The sequence below is a fragment of the Chanos chanos genome, chromosome 1 (assembly GCF_902362185.1).
Source record: "Chanos chanos chromosome 1, fChaCha1.1, whole genome shotgun sequence".
NCBI classification, from domain to species: Eukaryota; Metazoa; Chordata; class Actinopteri; order Gonorynchiformes; family Chanidae; genus Chanos; species Chanos chanos.
The window spans coordinates 11,338,218-11,354,950 of NC_044495.1; the positions used below are offsets into that span (position 1 = coordinate 11,338,218).

At 38.0% G+C, this 16,733-nt stretch overlaps 1 protein-coding gene across 1 annotated transcript; it reads right to left on the reverse strand.

The window, feature by feature from the left end:
- Nucleotides 1-6,665: 6,665 nt before the first annotated feature.
- On the reverse strand, nucleotides 6,666-13,804 carry rragd (ras-related GTP binding D). The gene is made up of 7 exons (XM_030789150.1): nucleotides 13,656-13,804; nucleotides 12,172-12,464; nucleotides 11,689-11,888; nucleotides 11,351-11,465; nucleotides 9,914-10,056; nucleotides 8,544-8,692; nucleotides 6,666-6,808 (listed from the first exon to the last, which is right to left on the reverse strand). Exons 1-7 carry the CDS (start codon nucleotides 13,783-13,785, stop codon nucleotides 6,666-6,668), a joined length of 1,173 nt encoding a protein of 390 aa, XP_030645010.1. The 5' UTR covers nucleotides 13,786-13,804.
- Nucleotides 13,805-16,733: the final 2,929 nt, after the last annotated feature.

The following is a 16,733-nucleotide window of genomic DNA, read 5'->3' on the forward strand; positions in this document are numbered from 1 at the left end:
GAGCACACTGGTTTGTAAATGGCATCATTCTCCCGTTCGGAGGCAGACGGGCACTGCAACTTGCATTGCTATGGCAATGCGATTTGCCTGTGGTTTAAATATCACCGCTAAACATGCTGCCTGCTCCCAGTGGTGTCCTCTTATTTGTCATTGGTTATCAACTGCACAGCTGTTCCGAGGCGCTCGGACCGCGTATGTTCTGCTGTTACCACATGGCTTCATCCTAGCACATCACATAGCACTGAAAGCAACCTTCTACACAGCTGTCCGTCGGGGTAGAAAAAAGTAGGATTAGGAGGTACTTGTATCCTGAAATAGCTTGCCAACACAATTTATGCCCGCACACCCAAAGTCATTTAGCTTTATAATTATTATAGTATATAAAGATGCTTAAACTTTAATGGGGTAACCTTCCCTTGTCTGAGGTGTACAAGATCCTCAGCTTGTTAAAGCATCCTATTTTTTAATTGATTTCGCTCGCTGTTCAGGCAATGGGCGACACTCTTGAGCAGATTAAGTTTCATCCTAATACCTCGTCCAGCTCTGAAATATGCTCCCAAAAATCTTCACGTTCAATGTAAAGTTTTCTGACAATGAGTAGCACAAGGCCAATCCGAATGTAAAATATTGCTATTAGCCTCACTCAGAACATGTCCAGTTACCCACATGACTTCAGTCTCATTTGCAACCCCACTTTTCTTAATATATTACTTTTAAATTTACTTTGAAACCTTTAACCTTAAGGACCAACAGTGTCTCCTGGGGTATCGCATAATCTTCCCTGACTTGAGCTGCACTGAGGGCTGAGTTTTGGACAGCCACTGCATGTAAGAAAAAGATTGTTTTGTGAGGCTTGCAATCATACTGCACTGAGCGGAGGAGCAGATGGTGTGGTTCTCTTTTCTCGCATCTCCCCTCCCTCTCACTCCGCTCCAGCTCTGCTCCAGCGGCTACTGAAACTCAGTTTATCCGGGATTTCACAGCAATTCACTACAACCACGCCCAAGCTTCGTGTTCCACTTGAAGCCTGTCACCGAGCTGGAGCATCGCCAACATTTCTAAAGGATCTATTACGTAAAAGTAAGTCTGGCCTTACGATATTAAAAAAGATAAATCTGTCCGGTTTGTGAGACAGCGTTGTCTCTTCCTGGGCTTTTGTACAATAATAGTAACAAATTAAAACATTTAAATTAAATTGCAAACAATAAAAAAAACCCATAGTTAATTTGTTTTTAATTTAATTGATGTAATGTAAAAGGCTTGACAGAACTTCTTAATATGATACCATGGCCCCCTAATGTGAGCAGAAATGAGCAAAGCTGTTGGCTCTATACCAAACTCAGGGCCAGTATGGGAATGAGAAAGATCACGGACACTATGACTGATTTTGATTGCTCGGCATCACGGCTTCAAGCATGAGAGCTTTTAAAATTCAGTGCCATATTGCATGCCACATACTGTGCTGTGGATTTGTGCAGGTCTCTTGATGGTGGAAAGAGGCACCATCACATTCTACAGTAATGGGCAAAATTATGTAAGGTAATATTAAATGCAAGAAGATATAACCACGGGATCACGTTCCATATGTTTTATGTTTTATTAAAAGTAGATGAATTCTTTATTGTGCTGTGCGTCCAAAATTCTATCACAAGAAATCTTCAGACTTGATACATTAGGAATCAAGATTGTCAAGTTGCGTCTTGATTCATTCACATATGCCATTATGTCAGAGAGATAAAGAGAGAGAGAGAGAGAGAGAGAGAGAGAGCCAGACAGACAGAATCTTTTTTTTAGCATTTTGAGTCACACAGTATAAAAATTGAACCTCTGATCTTTTAATGACTACAGACTGATTGAGGCATTATTATAACAATGTAGATTGTTGATGTTAATTTCTCCATTTGTACAAAGAATTTCAATAAGTTTGGTACCACAGTTAGGTTCATTTTCAAACGCCCTTTTTAATCTCGTAAAGAGCAAAGGTATGGACAAATTTAAAAACAGTGCACCTCCACTTAATATTTAAGAATTTTGAGGTAAAGGACATCAATTCTTTGATGAATCACGAACATTTGGTGTGATAATAAACTACAGGGGAAACCACGTACAAATCATGAATTATGGAAAATATTGTATAAATATATTTTGTTTAACAATGCCGGCAGAGTTATAGGGTTAAACCCCTCTGAGAACAGACAGAACAAGATCTCTTTCAATGCAAATTACCTGGTAGTGTTGTACTGCATTCAAAATGTTGCTGAGACCTTATAAAGTCTTAAGGCAGTTACACCAACACACTCCTGCGGATACACAGGATAATACGTTAAAATGTCAAATTTTTATGGTTAAATTTCAACTTCCTGGTATGAAACATGGGTTTTTGTTAATCCATATTCCAGCAGAACAGTCACTTCTCACAGTGTGAGCCAGGGAAGGGATTAAAAGACATTTGAAATTCAATCACAATGGATTATTTTGTCTCATGCAAGTTGTTCACTTTCCTTCACACAATTGTGAGTTCATGGTACCCCCATTCCTTCTTGTTCAGTTTATCAACAATTAGTGGAATTAGGTTTATAAATAGGTAATATGATATGTGATCAAAGCGAATGTATTGCTGGAATACTTAAAAATAGACATGGTTCTAAGATCACATGGAAACCAAGATTTCTCTTCATTTCAAGGTTATCTTTTGATGAAGCATTTTTTAAATTGTTAATAATATTCAGATTGCATATTCATGAATCAATGGGAGGTTACTTATCACAACTCCCTACACTCAGTTCTCCTAAAACTTTTCTGTTTTTCCAAACAGAGCCAGGTCAAAGACATACATGCCTCATGCAGGGCAATCCTCCCAAGTCTTGGAAAATCTGAGGATGTGGATCAGGAGCAAAATCATGGCAGAGCAATATCTAAGCCTTAAACTGAAGAAAGAAAACCAGCAAGACTCCAAGATCCCCAAAGAGCTCAACAAGTCTCACCAGAACTCCACGCTTCCAATCTTAAAAAGTCTTTCAATAAAGTTTTTCTTGAAAGGAACCTTAGATAACCACAACATGTCTGCAATGGTGTTCAAGAGGTATTGTGACCATAATATTCACCTGCATTGTTGGGAGAGGGAGAGAGAGAGAGAGAGAGAGAGAGAGAGAGATTTTTGTTTGTGTAAACACAGATTGTTCCCTCTTCACCCAATCAATCCAGACCTTCAAAACACCCACAGAGCTCCATGATGTAAGGAGACAGCTTAGTCTTAAAGCATTATAATCTCTCCCTGACAGCCTCAAACCAAGTGAGTCCGTATGGCATGCCTAACCAGCTGCAGCCAGCTGAACACTGATGACTGCCTGTCATTAATGGCTATGTTTTAGGATTCAGTGGGCTCTACAGTTACTATCTCTAAGGGATCGATCAAATAAGGAGGGGGCATTCAGATTTCTTGTGCAAAATCAACATAAAATAGCACATTACCAAGTAAAAAAGTTGAAATAACTTGGAAGTATATAAACTCTCTCTCTCTCTCTCTTTCTCTCTCTCTCATTCACAAACACACAGGAAGAATCTCTCTGAAGGAAAAAGATTTTTTTTTTACCCTTTCCCTACCCATAACAACAATGAAATAAAATAGAGAAAAGGGAAAAGCCCTTGCTCACAGATGGGTCCAGCTCCAGCGAGAGTGAAAGGCTTTGGCCTTGTGCAAGGGATTATAATTTCTAAACATGAAATTGTCTTACATAACACATTGTAGTTTTTCACTACAGACGATTTAGTATCTGTCCAGTGAGTAGCTGTTGTTACATAAGGGACATTGACCTCGTGAGGCACATCAGCCTCAGTGCAAGGTAAAGGTATCCTCTGGGATTACCGGCAGTGTGTTTAACCCTGCGGTATTACACTCACTTGTGCAAATGCATTTGTGTTACGTAGAGAGCGTGCTGGTGGGACTGGACTAGCTGTGGCATTCATGACATGTCAGTTAGGAGGGAAGGTACAGCACTAGTTATTTGAAATAGGAGCACATGTCTTGCCCTCACTGATCCACTCAAGAGGATTTATATGTGGTGTAGCCTACTGTGTATTTTGTATCATATTACTTCACCACATACTGTTAGGCTGACCTATATTATGAAAACAAGGGATTCAATATTGAATACTTCCTTAACGTGGAATAAGCATGGGCAATGCTGTGCAATAAGGCATGAGCAATGCTGTCCAAATAATGAATGAATAATAAGTAAATGAGTAAACAATTTGAAATCAAACTGAAAAAAAAAAAATCAAATTAATAAGTTAGTCCATGAAAAAGCACTACAGATTAGAATTACTCAGTTAATATAATTTGAAAATATAACAACTAATTTAAGGGTGCACAAATTAAAAGATTACAAGTTTATTAATGGTGAATCCATTTCTGTTCTACTTTTCTTTTGGTTGCACCTGTGTGCCTTTATTTTTATGCTCCGTGTAGCTGATACAAATTACATCCCTTCTTCTTTCAACTGAGTTTTCAAATAAGCATGCAGCTTTGGAAATAGCACTGGGATTAATTAGAAATGTTACGATTTAATGAACCACTTACGTGTACCTTTGATCTTACGATACTTTACTAAACATATGATGGGCCATCCTGGGCTGAATGGTTCTTAAGCATATCATAAAACAATTCCCTCAGCAAGGCGTTCAGGACATGTCTCCAACATGCCTTAAGGTGTAAGCACACACAGAAGCTGGCTTGTCCTCAGAATGTTCCCCTATCCCCTTATAAACTAATCATTACCTATCTTATTTAGGTTTGACCAAGCCATGTCACTAATCTGTTTGTAGAAGAGGACAGATGCTTCTTCATGGCTTTTCCTTCACTGTGACAGTAGGCCAACAAGGGGCCCTACTAGAAGGGAATGTTTAGTGCACCATTTCAATAGGTGATATAGTATAGACACAGCAAACTTCATTTTCTGTAGGTTTAATGTATTGCTACATTTGATATAATGTACTGATGTATAGTGTTCGCAGCATTGTCAACAACTCCTGAGGGGCCATGTATGAAAAGTATCTCGATGGCTAATCCTGGCCCGTTGACGGAGAGACAAAATTAACGTGCGCTGTTCCTGTTAAAAAAGTGTATAAGGAAATATACAAATACACTGAATCACTTTTGTATGGGCACACGAAAACTCAGGTGAACTGCAGTCAACATTGTCAGCCAATGCAATTATGTCATCTGAGCTTGACTGACAAATTGTACAAGGAAAAATCTGAGGGAGAATGAAAACAAAAGAAAATACGTGAAGGAAAAGTAAACAAATCAATGAAGTTGTTGGAAAAGTTACAGGAAAGTGGACCAGAAATAGATTAATAAACTGTGCTTTAACTTGTGTTTTGTCATATTTTTAAATTTACCGTTAATCTGTTTTATCGATTGCCTTTTTAATCCATCCAGTTCTGCGCAGGTTTATATTTTGTTTTTTTCAGGATGGCTAATTCTTCTATGTATTGTTTGTATATCTATTGAATTCTTAATTTCTTTTTTTCAGTTTGCCGTTTTGTTTTCAGATTGTTTATTGATGTACTTACTAGGTTCTTAATTTTTTATGTGTGAGGCACACCTAATTCTCCATACTTATAAGATTTTTTCCCTTCAGAAATATGAATAAATTGTTTCATAACTAACATGTGAGAGAGTTAAGTTGAGATTACCTTAGTATATGCACATATTACAAACTGCAACCCAGTGAACAACGTACGCACATTCTTTTTTTAAAGGCAGCATTAAATAAATGGAATGTAAACAAAATGCCTTTTATTAACAAAATAAATAAATATTCAGCAAATTAGTGGACAAATAAAATAGTTTTAACATTATTCCAAAGCAGTTAAAAAGCTAATATCAAAAACAATTGCACACTTCCTGATCTTGCTGAACCAACATACTCGACTGCTACTATACTCAAAACACTTCACATTTGAGGAAAAGACCATGAAAATGTGGACTTACATCATATTAATGCAATCAGTTATGCATTTTCAAAGAAAAAAATGCTGGCAATCAACAACTAAATTGCAACCATAAGTGAAAACTGTTACTTCAGCAGCTGTTTGGAAGCTGTTGACTGTTAAAGGTGGCTGCACACACACATAAGGAATAATACTATAAGTTGGAAAAGTACATATAAAAATGTACAAAAAAAATATCAATTTCTATAACTGCTTTTTTTTCCCAACAACTTTTTTGCCCACTACATCAAAACATGTTCATTCCATTACTTTAAAACATCATGACCTTTATAAAGAATGGTAGCGTTCAAATTGTTGCCGCATGACCTATAGTACATTAAACAAATTTATGAATTCTCAAACATGAACATGGATCCAGGTATTTACTATAATCTAGAAGCATACTGTAGTAACACAAACATATTTTTCTTCAAGCATAACATATTTTTTGTAGAAAGTAACTTTTCTCACAAACAGTGGAGAAACATACCACAAACATGGCCTTGGCATGAAATTTAGCAGTGTAAGAACATTCTAGCAAAGAATAAATTTGCTTGACACAACGGTGATTATTTTCAAGGAGCAGTTACCCAGACCACACTTACATTGGACTCAGTTCTCCACACTGAGCTGTACGTAACAGCTGCAAGATGCTCACTCTGTCAGTCTGGCTATGGATGAGTTCCATTCGCCGTGGTTTGTTTGCTCCATCTCCTTTGGCTGAGAAGCTTTCGACTTTTCTGCACTTTCAATCGCACGTCAAAGACTTCTTCGATGGCCTTTTTGAAACAGTGAAAGTTGTAGTCAATAAGTCCTACAGGACAGAGATAAGACCAAGGATCAATATTCCAAGGGGAGTACCTGACAGGCCAGATACACTCTAGGAGAAACCAACTGGCTCAAAGCACTTTCCAGCATATTGTAAGAATAAATAATTAATAATAATTAACTCATAAATTAGTAATTAACTCATCATGTGTTATGCAAAAGTTTCATGTCTGAAAACCCTTTTCATTTTCATTAATTCACAGATAAATTTGTGAAAGTTCAGCTCTCAAAATATGCCTCTTTGTGGCCACAAGAGTCTCTTAAAACACTTATGAATGTGATAAAACACTACTTTTAAGCTATAATTGTCTTGATGGCAAAGTTTCAAGATTTGCATTAGTTCAACATGAAAGCCTTCTGGAAGATAAACAGAATTCAACAAAGATAACCATGATGCTAAATGGTCTCTTCATGCATATTTGACATCAGAAATATGACGAAACCCTCTAGACTGAATCTGAGGGTTTGGACCATGGTTTCTCATTGAATAAAACTACCCAGGGACCTAAGTTGATTTATCTGACAAGGATTCATACAAGGTAATTGATCATGCAAGTCACAGTTTAAATTTACTTTGAGTTACAAGATTCACAGTACCACAGTTCTTGACTGAAAAGGTCAAACAATGTTTGCATCCAAACGATGCTTTGAGAACATGGTTATCACAAATGCACTGTTTAAGTTTGGTAAGAAAGATAGGATAGCAAGAAACAAAGAACAGTTTGCCCATTGCCGCGGCACAGTCCCTTTCTCTGGGAGTAAATCTGTCTATTTACTCCCAGTGAAATAGACAGATTTAATCTGATACAAATAGCTCAACAATATTTACACTGCTGTACATATTCCTGGGTTGTGTGAACAGCAAGTCTAATAGAACAAACCTCTTTCCGTATTAAAACCAGTCATAATAAAATCAGTCTATTTTATTTAAATGCAATGCAAACAATTTCCAGCTCACAAGATCGTTAATTTTTGATTGTCAACTCTAAAAACCATTAGAGAAGAATCTAAGTACATCATATATTTAGACTGGCATGAAAATAGTGAAATTACTATCACATTTTGGGTTTAGGTTAGTTATTATGTGTATGTGTATGTGTCATATCAGTTGGCTTAGCTCTGATATTAGCAGTTTCTATTTTTCAGATGAAAAGCATTCAAGATCTTACCACAGACTGAAATTGGAGGCGTTATCTATTTGCATCTGCATAATTATGCCATAATTTCTGAGAATAACACAGCTGAAGAAACCTGTCTACTTCTGCTGCAAGCCCTGTAATTTCTATGACCTTTTCGCTCAGCGCTTTTCATGTGTATGTAGATACTCCGCGGGAGGTTGTGACTTCATGTCAAATAAATTCAGGCAAACTCGTTTATTCTGCTCATGATGGTGTAACTCTGCCTGATGTTCTTTTACCCCAGCAGACCTCATGCTGGAAGAGTGGTGGATTTCTGTTTGAATATTTTCATCTTCATTAGCCTCTATACCTTTCTGGCAATGCCTGATGCTCTGTTTTACCAATGTCGGAGTGTACAAGCAAGACCGTATCCGTTTCCAAATCTCTGGACAGCTGTCACATGTCTGCTTTCACTGTAATCAGTTCTAAAGCATCAGAGGTTGTAATGAGGATTCATCGCCTGTGTGTGATGAGTAAAGACCATTTGCTGTCCAATTAATAGGTCTAAAAACACATGAAGCCAGTTTAGTGTAATGTCGTCACCTTTTCTCTCAAAACTCTCTTCTCTTAGAAAACAGACCAAGGCCAGGAACTTGGTGACTTCTTTCAGGTACATGACCGTGGTGTTGTTCAGGTGGATGATAGCCATGGACTCTTTATCATATGGGGATCCAGCCTCATCTTCCGTCAGTCTGAAAAACAAATGCAGCACTGCACACTGACATAGACTGCAATATTATTATCATCTAACGCCATACTCTGAATACAATATTCTGCATATAAATGCTAGAGGACATTTACGCACAAGAAAACATCAATCTCTTCTCTTATATTCTTTGGTGTTAAAACCAGTAGCATTTATATTATAGTGACACTCAGACACGTTGTGAATTAATATGAAAGTATATATCAATGTATTAATACGAAAAGCATGATGAAACACTGGTTGAAATCTAGCAGTGCAGCAGTGTAGAACAGCTGTTGTGTCATCTCATTATCATCAAAACATATGAAAAATCTCCTGACTTGATCCCATCTGCTTCCCAATGTCAGTTTGTTATAGGAGTATACACATAAGGACACACACACACACACACACACATAATTATACATTTAAGATGTGAGGCTTAAAAGAATTTGAGCACGCCGATAAACATGCACATGACAAACTATGCTTACCAATGTAATTTATTCAGTAAATGAGATGGTGAGATTGAAAAAAAAAAGCAGATAGGTGAGGCTGAGGGAATTTAACATTCGATAATAGTGCAGCTATTTGCATCCAAAATGATGCTGCAGCTCAATAACAAACATCTTACACAAAACCATTGTAACCATCTTACAAAAAAAAAAAAAAAAAGCACCAAAAAGCATATAATAATCCGTTCTATAAAGTACTGTGGTTACTGTGGTCGCTCCCTGAGGCCAGAGTTGGCAGAGATAAATGCTCCCTCTCTTCCCTGAACCATGCGAGAGATCTGGAATGCCTGATCTGATCTGAAGAACAGACAGCAGCCAGCCTCAGGTCTGACTGCCCTGCTTGGTAACAGTGTACATTAGGTCAGTGAAGCTGGGGGCACCATACCATGACGCTCATATTTATGACCACAGAAATGCCCGGAGGAACGCGCTGATACTCCATTCCAGATTTAAACAGTGACCACATTTCTGTAGAAATGAGGTCAATGGAGATTAAAATGGCCCAATGCTCTGCCTTAACTCATTATATGATTCAGGAGAAGATGGTGACCAACATTCTAATCCTGGTGTTGGTGAATGTCAAAGTAAAAAGATCACATGTTCTTCTTCAGGTGGTGAAAATGGAACTACACTACCGCCAAGGCAAGTGTTTTCTCCCGCCATTAAACAGGAGCCATCAGAGGTCATGGGGGGGGGGGGGTGGAATCACTCACCCATAGATGCAGGAGATGTCAATGACCACATCAATCATATCGCAGCACAACTCGTAGGTCTGCATGTCCACAGGACTGCTGTCAGTGGCAATGTAGATCTTACTGACCACGTCGAAGAGGAAAGCCTTTTCAATCCCTGAATTCTGCAAGGACAACACTTAAAGGGTTAAAGACCACTAAGTGACTTCATTATTACAGGTCCACATTTGTAAAGTATGTGTTCATTTGAGTTACATAAGCACATAAACAGGACTGCTATAGAATCGTAACATTAAGCATACATAATGGTCAATACAGAATCCTTTACGAAAAGAGTGAACATATGGTGAGGTCTCATTTTGGCAAACAGTAGACTGATGAGATTCTTTCATAACAGGATTTTTAAAATCTATTGAATGACATATTGGCTAAGTGTTTCATGCTCCCACTCAAAATGCAAAAACAAATATTGAGGATGAATCTTTGCATGGGTACCACAGGGACTAATAGTGAGGACAGGATGAACAAAAAAAAGAAAAAGTTAAGCAGTGAATTTCCCTTGATATCATTTTAAATTTGATTTTCATCCTTAATGAATTACGGTGAATTATCTCAATTTATCTTACTTTGAACTGGAGACATGTAATTAAAGATATTTCAGATCATTTCCCACCACAGTGCTCTCGAAATTCATTACTCTTTTCACCAAAATATGTCAAGTCAAGAAGAAAGCAAAACTGAGACACATACTCAGAACAGCAGAACTACATTCAAAAGGCCAACTACATTTGAACTAAAGAACCATTGGAATTACGCTATTAATAATTGACCACCGCTTTAAGAGAATTTCTTCAACTGCGTGTGCTGATAGGAAATATATAATCACTGTGTATTTCACTCCTTGATCATTGTCCTGCTGCTGCCACCAACTGGTAGAAATAAAAGGAGTTTATTTTCATTGGCAACATTTCCACAGCGTACTATGAATGTGTAAAGAAGATGCCTAGAAAAATTGATGAGACTAAACAATCAAGCTCATTTTTCAAACATAGGTCATTTGAGAAATGAAATTGGCATTGGCACATTTAGAAATGGCCACCAGAAATTGAACTTGTGAGTTGTTAATGATATTAAACCATATGTTCAGGCCACATATAGTTTAGGCATTAAAAATCAGGGCAAATCCAAGTAACTACAGTGTTAAAGAATTCTATGAACAAAACATTGATGTGTGCTCCAAACGGCACGCTCAAAGGAAAAGCACCAAAAGGCTGCTGGCCATGTAATGGTTTACACACGTGACTGCCTCCATATTACATGCTAACAACCTGAGCACATTCTTAAACTGAAAGAGTTCAAAGCCGAGGGCAAGGGAGATTTTTCTTTGTCAGAGACACAAAGCATCACAGACATCAAGGTGCCATACTCCGTATATACATGACTTGGATGGGTACTCACAGAAATGAAAATGTTGAGCAGATTCTCCAGGGTTGGAAGTTGAGGAATGAGTTTCTGCACAACTTTACTGAAAGCCTCAAATATTGAGTGATCATAAATGCTGGTCAGGTAGAAACTGAAATAAAAGGGAAAACAAGCCTTTATTACATATTACGCATACATACACACACACATACACACACAATACACACACATCAACAAACAAGCACACACACACACAGCCAGACACACAAAGACACATCAGACAGACAGACAGACACACATAGACACACACTCACATTGTTCATATCAATCATAATCACAAAATGATCTTTCAGAGCATAACTTGTCAAAACAACCTTAAATGTATCCTCTCCAGGCCTGCATCCACAAGGTCATCATTGGCACGTTTGTGTATATCTCTCTGTTTTTCAATCTTGTGATCATCTGACAGCCCATCCACCTTGTGGATGAACACTTCAAAGTTGATGTCTGGGTTGACTTTGTAGGCCCTGGTCACAGTAAGGTGGAGTCGACTCAGTGCTTCTACATAATCATCCTGCATAGAAAGGATGAAGTATTCAATGACCAACTGGAGGTAGACAGATCTATTTAGACCCATGTTTAACATCAGTTGAAATCAAATAATCCCTTACGGCATAACATAAAATGCTTAACTAAGGTGCATCTAATATGTTTTGTGCACAACTGCTAAAAAAAAAGAAAAAGAAAATAATCTCTAACTTGGTCTATACCAGATGTTTCCATGACGAGGAGGAGATAGCGGCAGTACATGACTTTAAAAGAATGCTGGGCATGTCAAGGTGTGACGGAAATTGTACCTGCGAGTCGATGACAAAGATGAGTGCCCCCGTGCCGCGAAAGATCATCTCATAATCAAATGTTGGGTCAAAGAAATCTATTTGGCCAGGGAAATCCCAGATCTGGAAACTGACAAAGGAGCTGTTGGAGACATCCTCACGGCATATCTTGTTAGTGCTCTCCAGGAAGAGCGTTTCGTTTGGAGACATCTTGTGGAACACCACTTTTTGGATGGAAGACTTGCCGCTGCGTCGCAGACCCATAAGTAATATGCGTGGCTTCACCTCGCTGAAAGGGTCACTGAACCCAAGCACTGTACCACAGACAACCAAACACATACAAATGTGAGTCAAAAATTAAGCAAATTTTCATTTAGCCAGATCTGATATCTACACATCTCTGTCTTGATTAACAAAAAGTCTGATTAAAGAGGGCTCAAACAGAATATGACTAAATTAAAAGGGAAGGAAAACTCAGGAAGGAAATTTAAAAACATATTTGGTTATCATTGTATCACAACTAGTATGTTCTAGAATAGCTAGTATAATACCAGCTAGTATGTTCAAGACAACAAATGAAAGTTTGTATTGTATTACCAAATAATTTATAACGCACGTCATAAATCAAGTTATCAACAGTATTGGTGTGCACTCCACGCAGGGCTCTCCATTCCTTCCTAATCACATGTTCCCGCTCATTACAAGGCCGTGACCTTGATAGCACCGTGCGGAAGAATGTGAGCTGCATTTGGTAAGACTGAGGAGCACTTCCAATCTTAAAATACAGTCTCGGGAATCCTGCTATGTTTGTCTACGTTCCTTAATCTGACACCCATGGTCAAAGGCAGATTATCCTCTACGACAAGCATATAATGATCCTAGGTCTACTTCAGGACAACCGTGTCCGTAAAAGATAATGAAGTATTAATTTACATACTATTAATTATTTCACTGTGTCCAGTCAGAAAAAAAAAGTAAAAAGTAAAACCCTCTCATTGCAATGGCAGGCCGTAATAACATAAATTCTTTGAGATTTCATACTGTGTGTCAAATGTGTGGGCAAACTGTGAAATGAGGGCGCGACGTGCCACAGCGGAGAGAGATGGGCTGCTGACCCATGACAAACTTTTAATTTTCCAACTGGTTATTTAATTATATTTTCCGCGGGTTTCAAGAGTTTAAGAGTCACCGCATGAGTGGTCAATTTATGTTAGAATGAGATGCATTCGACTTTAAAGCTGAGGCATTCTTGACTGTTCTTTCACAAGTTCAAGATTAAGAGAAGAAAAGCTATTTAAAAATAAGTTTAGCCATACTTATTTAATCATTTGGGAATTTTTTTTCTGTAGACAGGAACACATGCTCATGCACAAATCAAAAATAGGTAACGTTTACTACAGCCTTTCAAAGACTTCTGGAAACATTTGCTGTTTACTGTTACTCTGATACGGTGAGTTTGTGACCTTCCGGTGTTGCAAAAGTTTTTTAAAGAAGTATCCACTAACCATCTTCACAGCCACAATCACCATCCCCGTCTGCGAATGTGTCGAAGTCATCGTCGTCGTAGTAGTCAAACGTTAATTCCTCGTCTTCCACATCTTCTGCATTATGCTTTGAAACCCCTTCGCTTGTCATTCTCTTAGTTTTGGAAAATTACACTGTAGAGGGAGTCTAAATTCTGTACATTGTCACCTGATATGTCCAAGCCATTGTGAACTTTCACCTCCCCTTTCCTCCATAGTTGGCACATACCAGCCCGCCTGCGAGAGAAATCGCAGTACACTGCAAGTATTCATCACGTTAGAGCTTACTAGAAAGTGATGTGTTAAAGATTTGCTGGAGACAAACTTCCCATGCAAAGCGCTTTGTGCAGGAACGCCCACCGTTCAAACAATAACACCGTGACAAATGACCAGACAGCGCCTACTTGGGAATATGGGAAGTGTAGTTTTTCACTGTCCACGCCCGTGAACTAATCACAATTTAGGCCTTTGAGAAAATGATCTGAATCAAAATCCAAAATCTTCTCCAGCCCCAGAAATTTGTTCTTGCATAGTAAAGTACTGAATAAACTTCCCACGTTAATTAAATAACCAGTGCAACTGACTCACAAACAGCAACTGATTATATCTGAAAATTAATTAAATCAATGCCTCGTCGTTTCAGAACCACGGACAGATCACTAAGTTTTCTGAATCCAAAAGCACTACATGTAAATTTAATACATACATCCAGAGTGCGGCACTTCAGTCTTTGGAACAATTCACAATAATAGTTGCATGCCCAGTACTTGTCAAAAAAAAAGATATCCCTGGGCGCTGTTTTAGAGAAAGAGTGACATGAAAAAAGCGGATGGCAATCCACTGGATGGCGATGCATGCCTGTCACAAATTCCAAATAACTGGTGGAGTGAGCGGCATGAACCATAACATATGCGCATATGCAAATAGAACATGTGCAGCATAATTTAAGATGAATACCGTCATAGCTACCACCGGCCTCCATTTGTTGTCAAATGACTCTGCAAGTATCAGCGTACACGAAGGGCCTACGTTTGTTTCGTCTGTCAGGTTACTAAAAACAACTGACAACTGACAGCGACAGTTGTGAAAGTACACTGAATATTTTGAAAATTAATGGCTGTAAAGGTTTCATAATATTCAACAAATTGTACTACGGATGGTATTGCTATTGCTACAATCATTTGTGTTTCTACTTGCTACTGCAGCAGACAAAATTACTATTATTATTACTTGGTATGTTGTAAACTCAACAAACACTGAGGCGCCTCCTAAGAGATACTTTTATGTCCAGGGTTACTTGCTGATAATAATAATAAAAAAAAAATTATGTAGTTTACATCGATTAAGCATCGTAGTCTGATTTGGAATCTGTGCGTATATAGTAACAACAGCTTAAAGTTTTACCCAAAAGGCTGTACTTATGAATTAATGCATGGAAAGCGTTTCTCATTCGTTCTTGAGAAATATACCAGCCGGAATCCTCTTTGTACTAGCAGCAGAATCACTCAGGCTGCACACTTGCATGCAGTCCTGCACATTTCCCTCTCAGATGTGGGGACAAGGGGGAGGGGTGGACAAGAGCAGCTGGTTTATATGCATGCACCTCCTGTTATCTGTCTAAATTCTCCTCTCCTCCCATAGTGCATGCTGTAGAGGCAAAGCTTACCCCTTCAACAACTCAACCCAAACTGTGAGTACATTCCAAAGAGATTTGTTGTTGTGTCAGATACTGACCCACTACAATGTTTGTAATGAAGTAATTCGATTTAGATTATATGTTAATTGTATACATTTGTTTAGTTTATTCTTAATTTCTACAATTTATAATGTGAGAATTCGTGTTCTGTTCTGAATTTATATGCTAAATCATGTATATATATATACATATATATATATGTGTGTGTGTGTGTGTGAATGTATATGTATATGTATGTTTGTGTGTGTGTGTGTGTGTGTGTGTGTGTATATATATATATATATATATATATATATATATATATACACGTTAACCAGTAAAAGAAGAGCATATATGATACTATGGAGAAACCGCATCATACTTCTGTCCTATATCTTTGCTGTTTATTTTTCTGCACACATAAATTCCTCAGTTCCTTTGCGTTGTGTATGGTTATCGCGACATACAGGCTGGTTACATACAACGGTGACAGGGACACCAGGTATGTAAACTGGCAGCACATTATGGTTTGGATCTAACAGCTTGTTACAATATTAGTAGTCTGATTGCTCTCAAATGTAGACATGAATTATAGTAGAACACCACTACCTATCATCTTGGTTTGATTTTCAGGGTTTTCAGATGCTACATGTGGTGCACACACTCCATGGCAAATCACAGTAAATTTGCCGACATTAAATTTACCCACTTGGTTAAATCAAGTCTGAGGGAGTCAGCATGGTCTCACCCTGATGTGAGGGGAACTATATAAACTTTTTCAGACTTCGTTAAGTACTGACAACATTTACTGTGTAGAGTAGATTCAAACGACATATTTTGTGTGTTTAACGTCTTAATGATGAAAACAGGAAAAAAATATTTTTTAAAAAAGCGTATGATTTCATCTAAAATCCTTTGCGACTTTATCAACTTTCAGAAATTAGCATCAATGTCATCTACAAGGATCATGCAGGGATAAGGAAGAGAGTGTAACAAAAGCAGCTTTTACTCACGGCTTTAATATAAACCTCCTCCGATTAACCAACCATCACGCTCAGCTATATCTTACTTCCCAGACAGAGACGATTTCAAAATCAATTCAAAAACTTGGGCCATCCATTCTACAACAGTCAATCTGGACTTTAGAGTAGAGGCAGGGATAAATCAATGGCTTGTTTTTAAATTTTTATTTATTTATTTATTTTTTTGAGGGGGGGTTGGTATGGAGGACATAAAGTAGTTCAACCCCATAACAAGAGGCTACAGATGCTGTGTTTATAAAATAACAAGTAAAAAATTTCTCCATGGCACAAGTCATAAATCAGACGCAGGCAGAGACACTGTGTCAAAATCCAAGTGGAAAAAACCAGACTGAGGCAATGTTT

Excerpts from the sequence above, each read along its gene's own strand:
- rragd (XM_030789150.1), bottom strand. The coding sequence starts at position 13,785 with ATGACAAGCGAAGGGGTTTCAAAGCATAATGCAGAAGATGTGGAAGAC. Across the intron at positions 11,466-11,688 it reads CTGGAGAGGATACATTTAAG|TTTCTACCTGACCAGCATTT; the intron begins GTTGTTTTGACA and ends CTTTTATTTCAG. Across the intron at positions 10,057-11,350 it reads TGCTCAACATTTTCATTTCT|AATTCAGGGATTGAAAAGGC; the intron begins GTGAGTACCCAT and ends TTGTCCTTGCAG.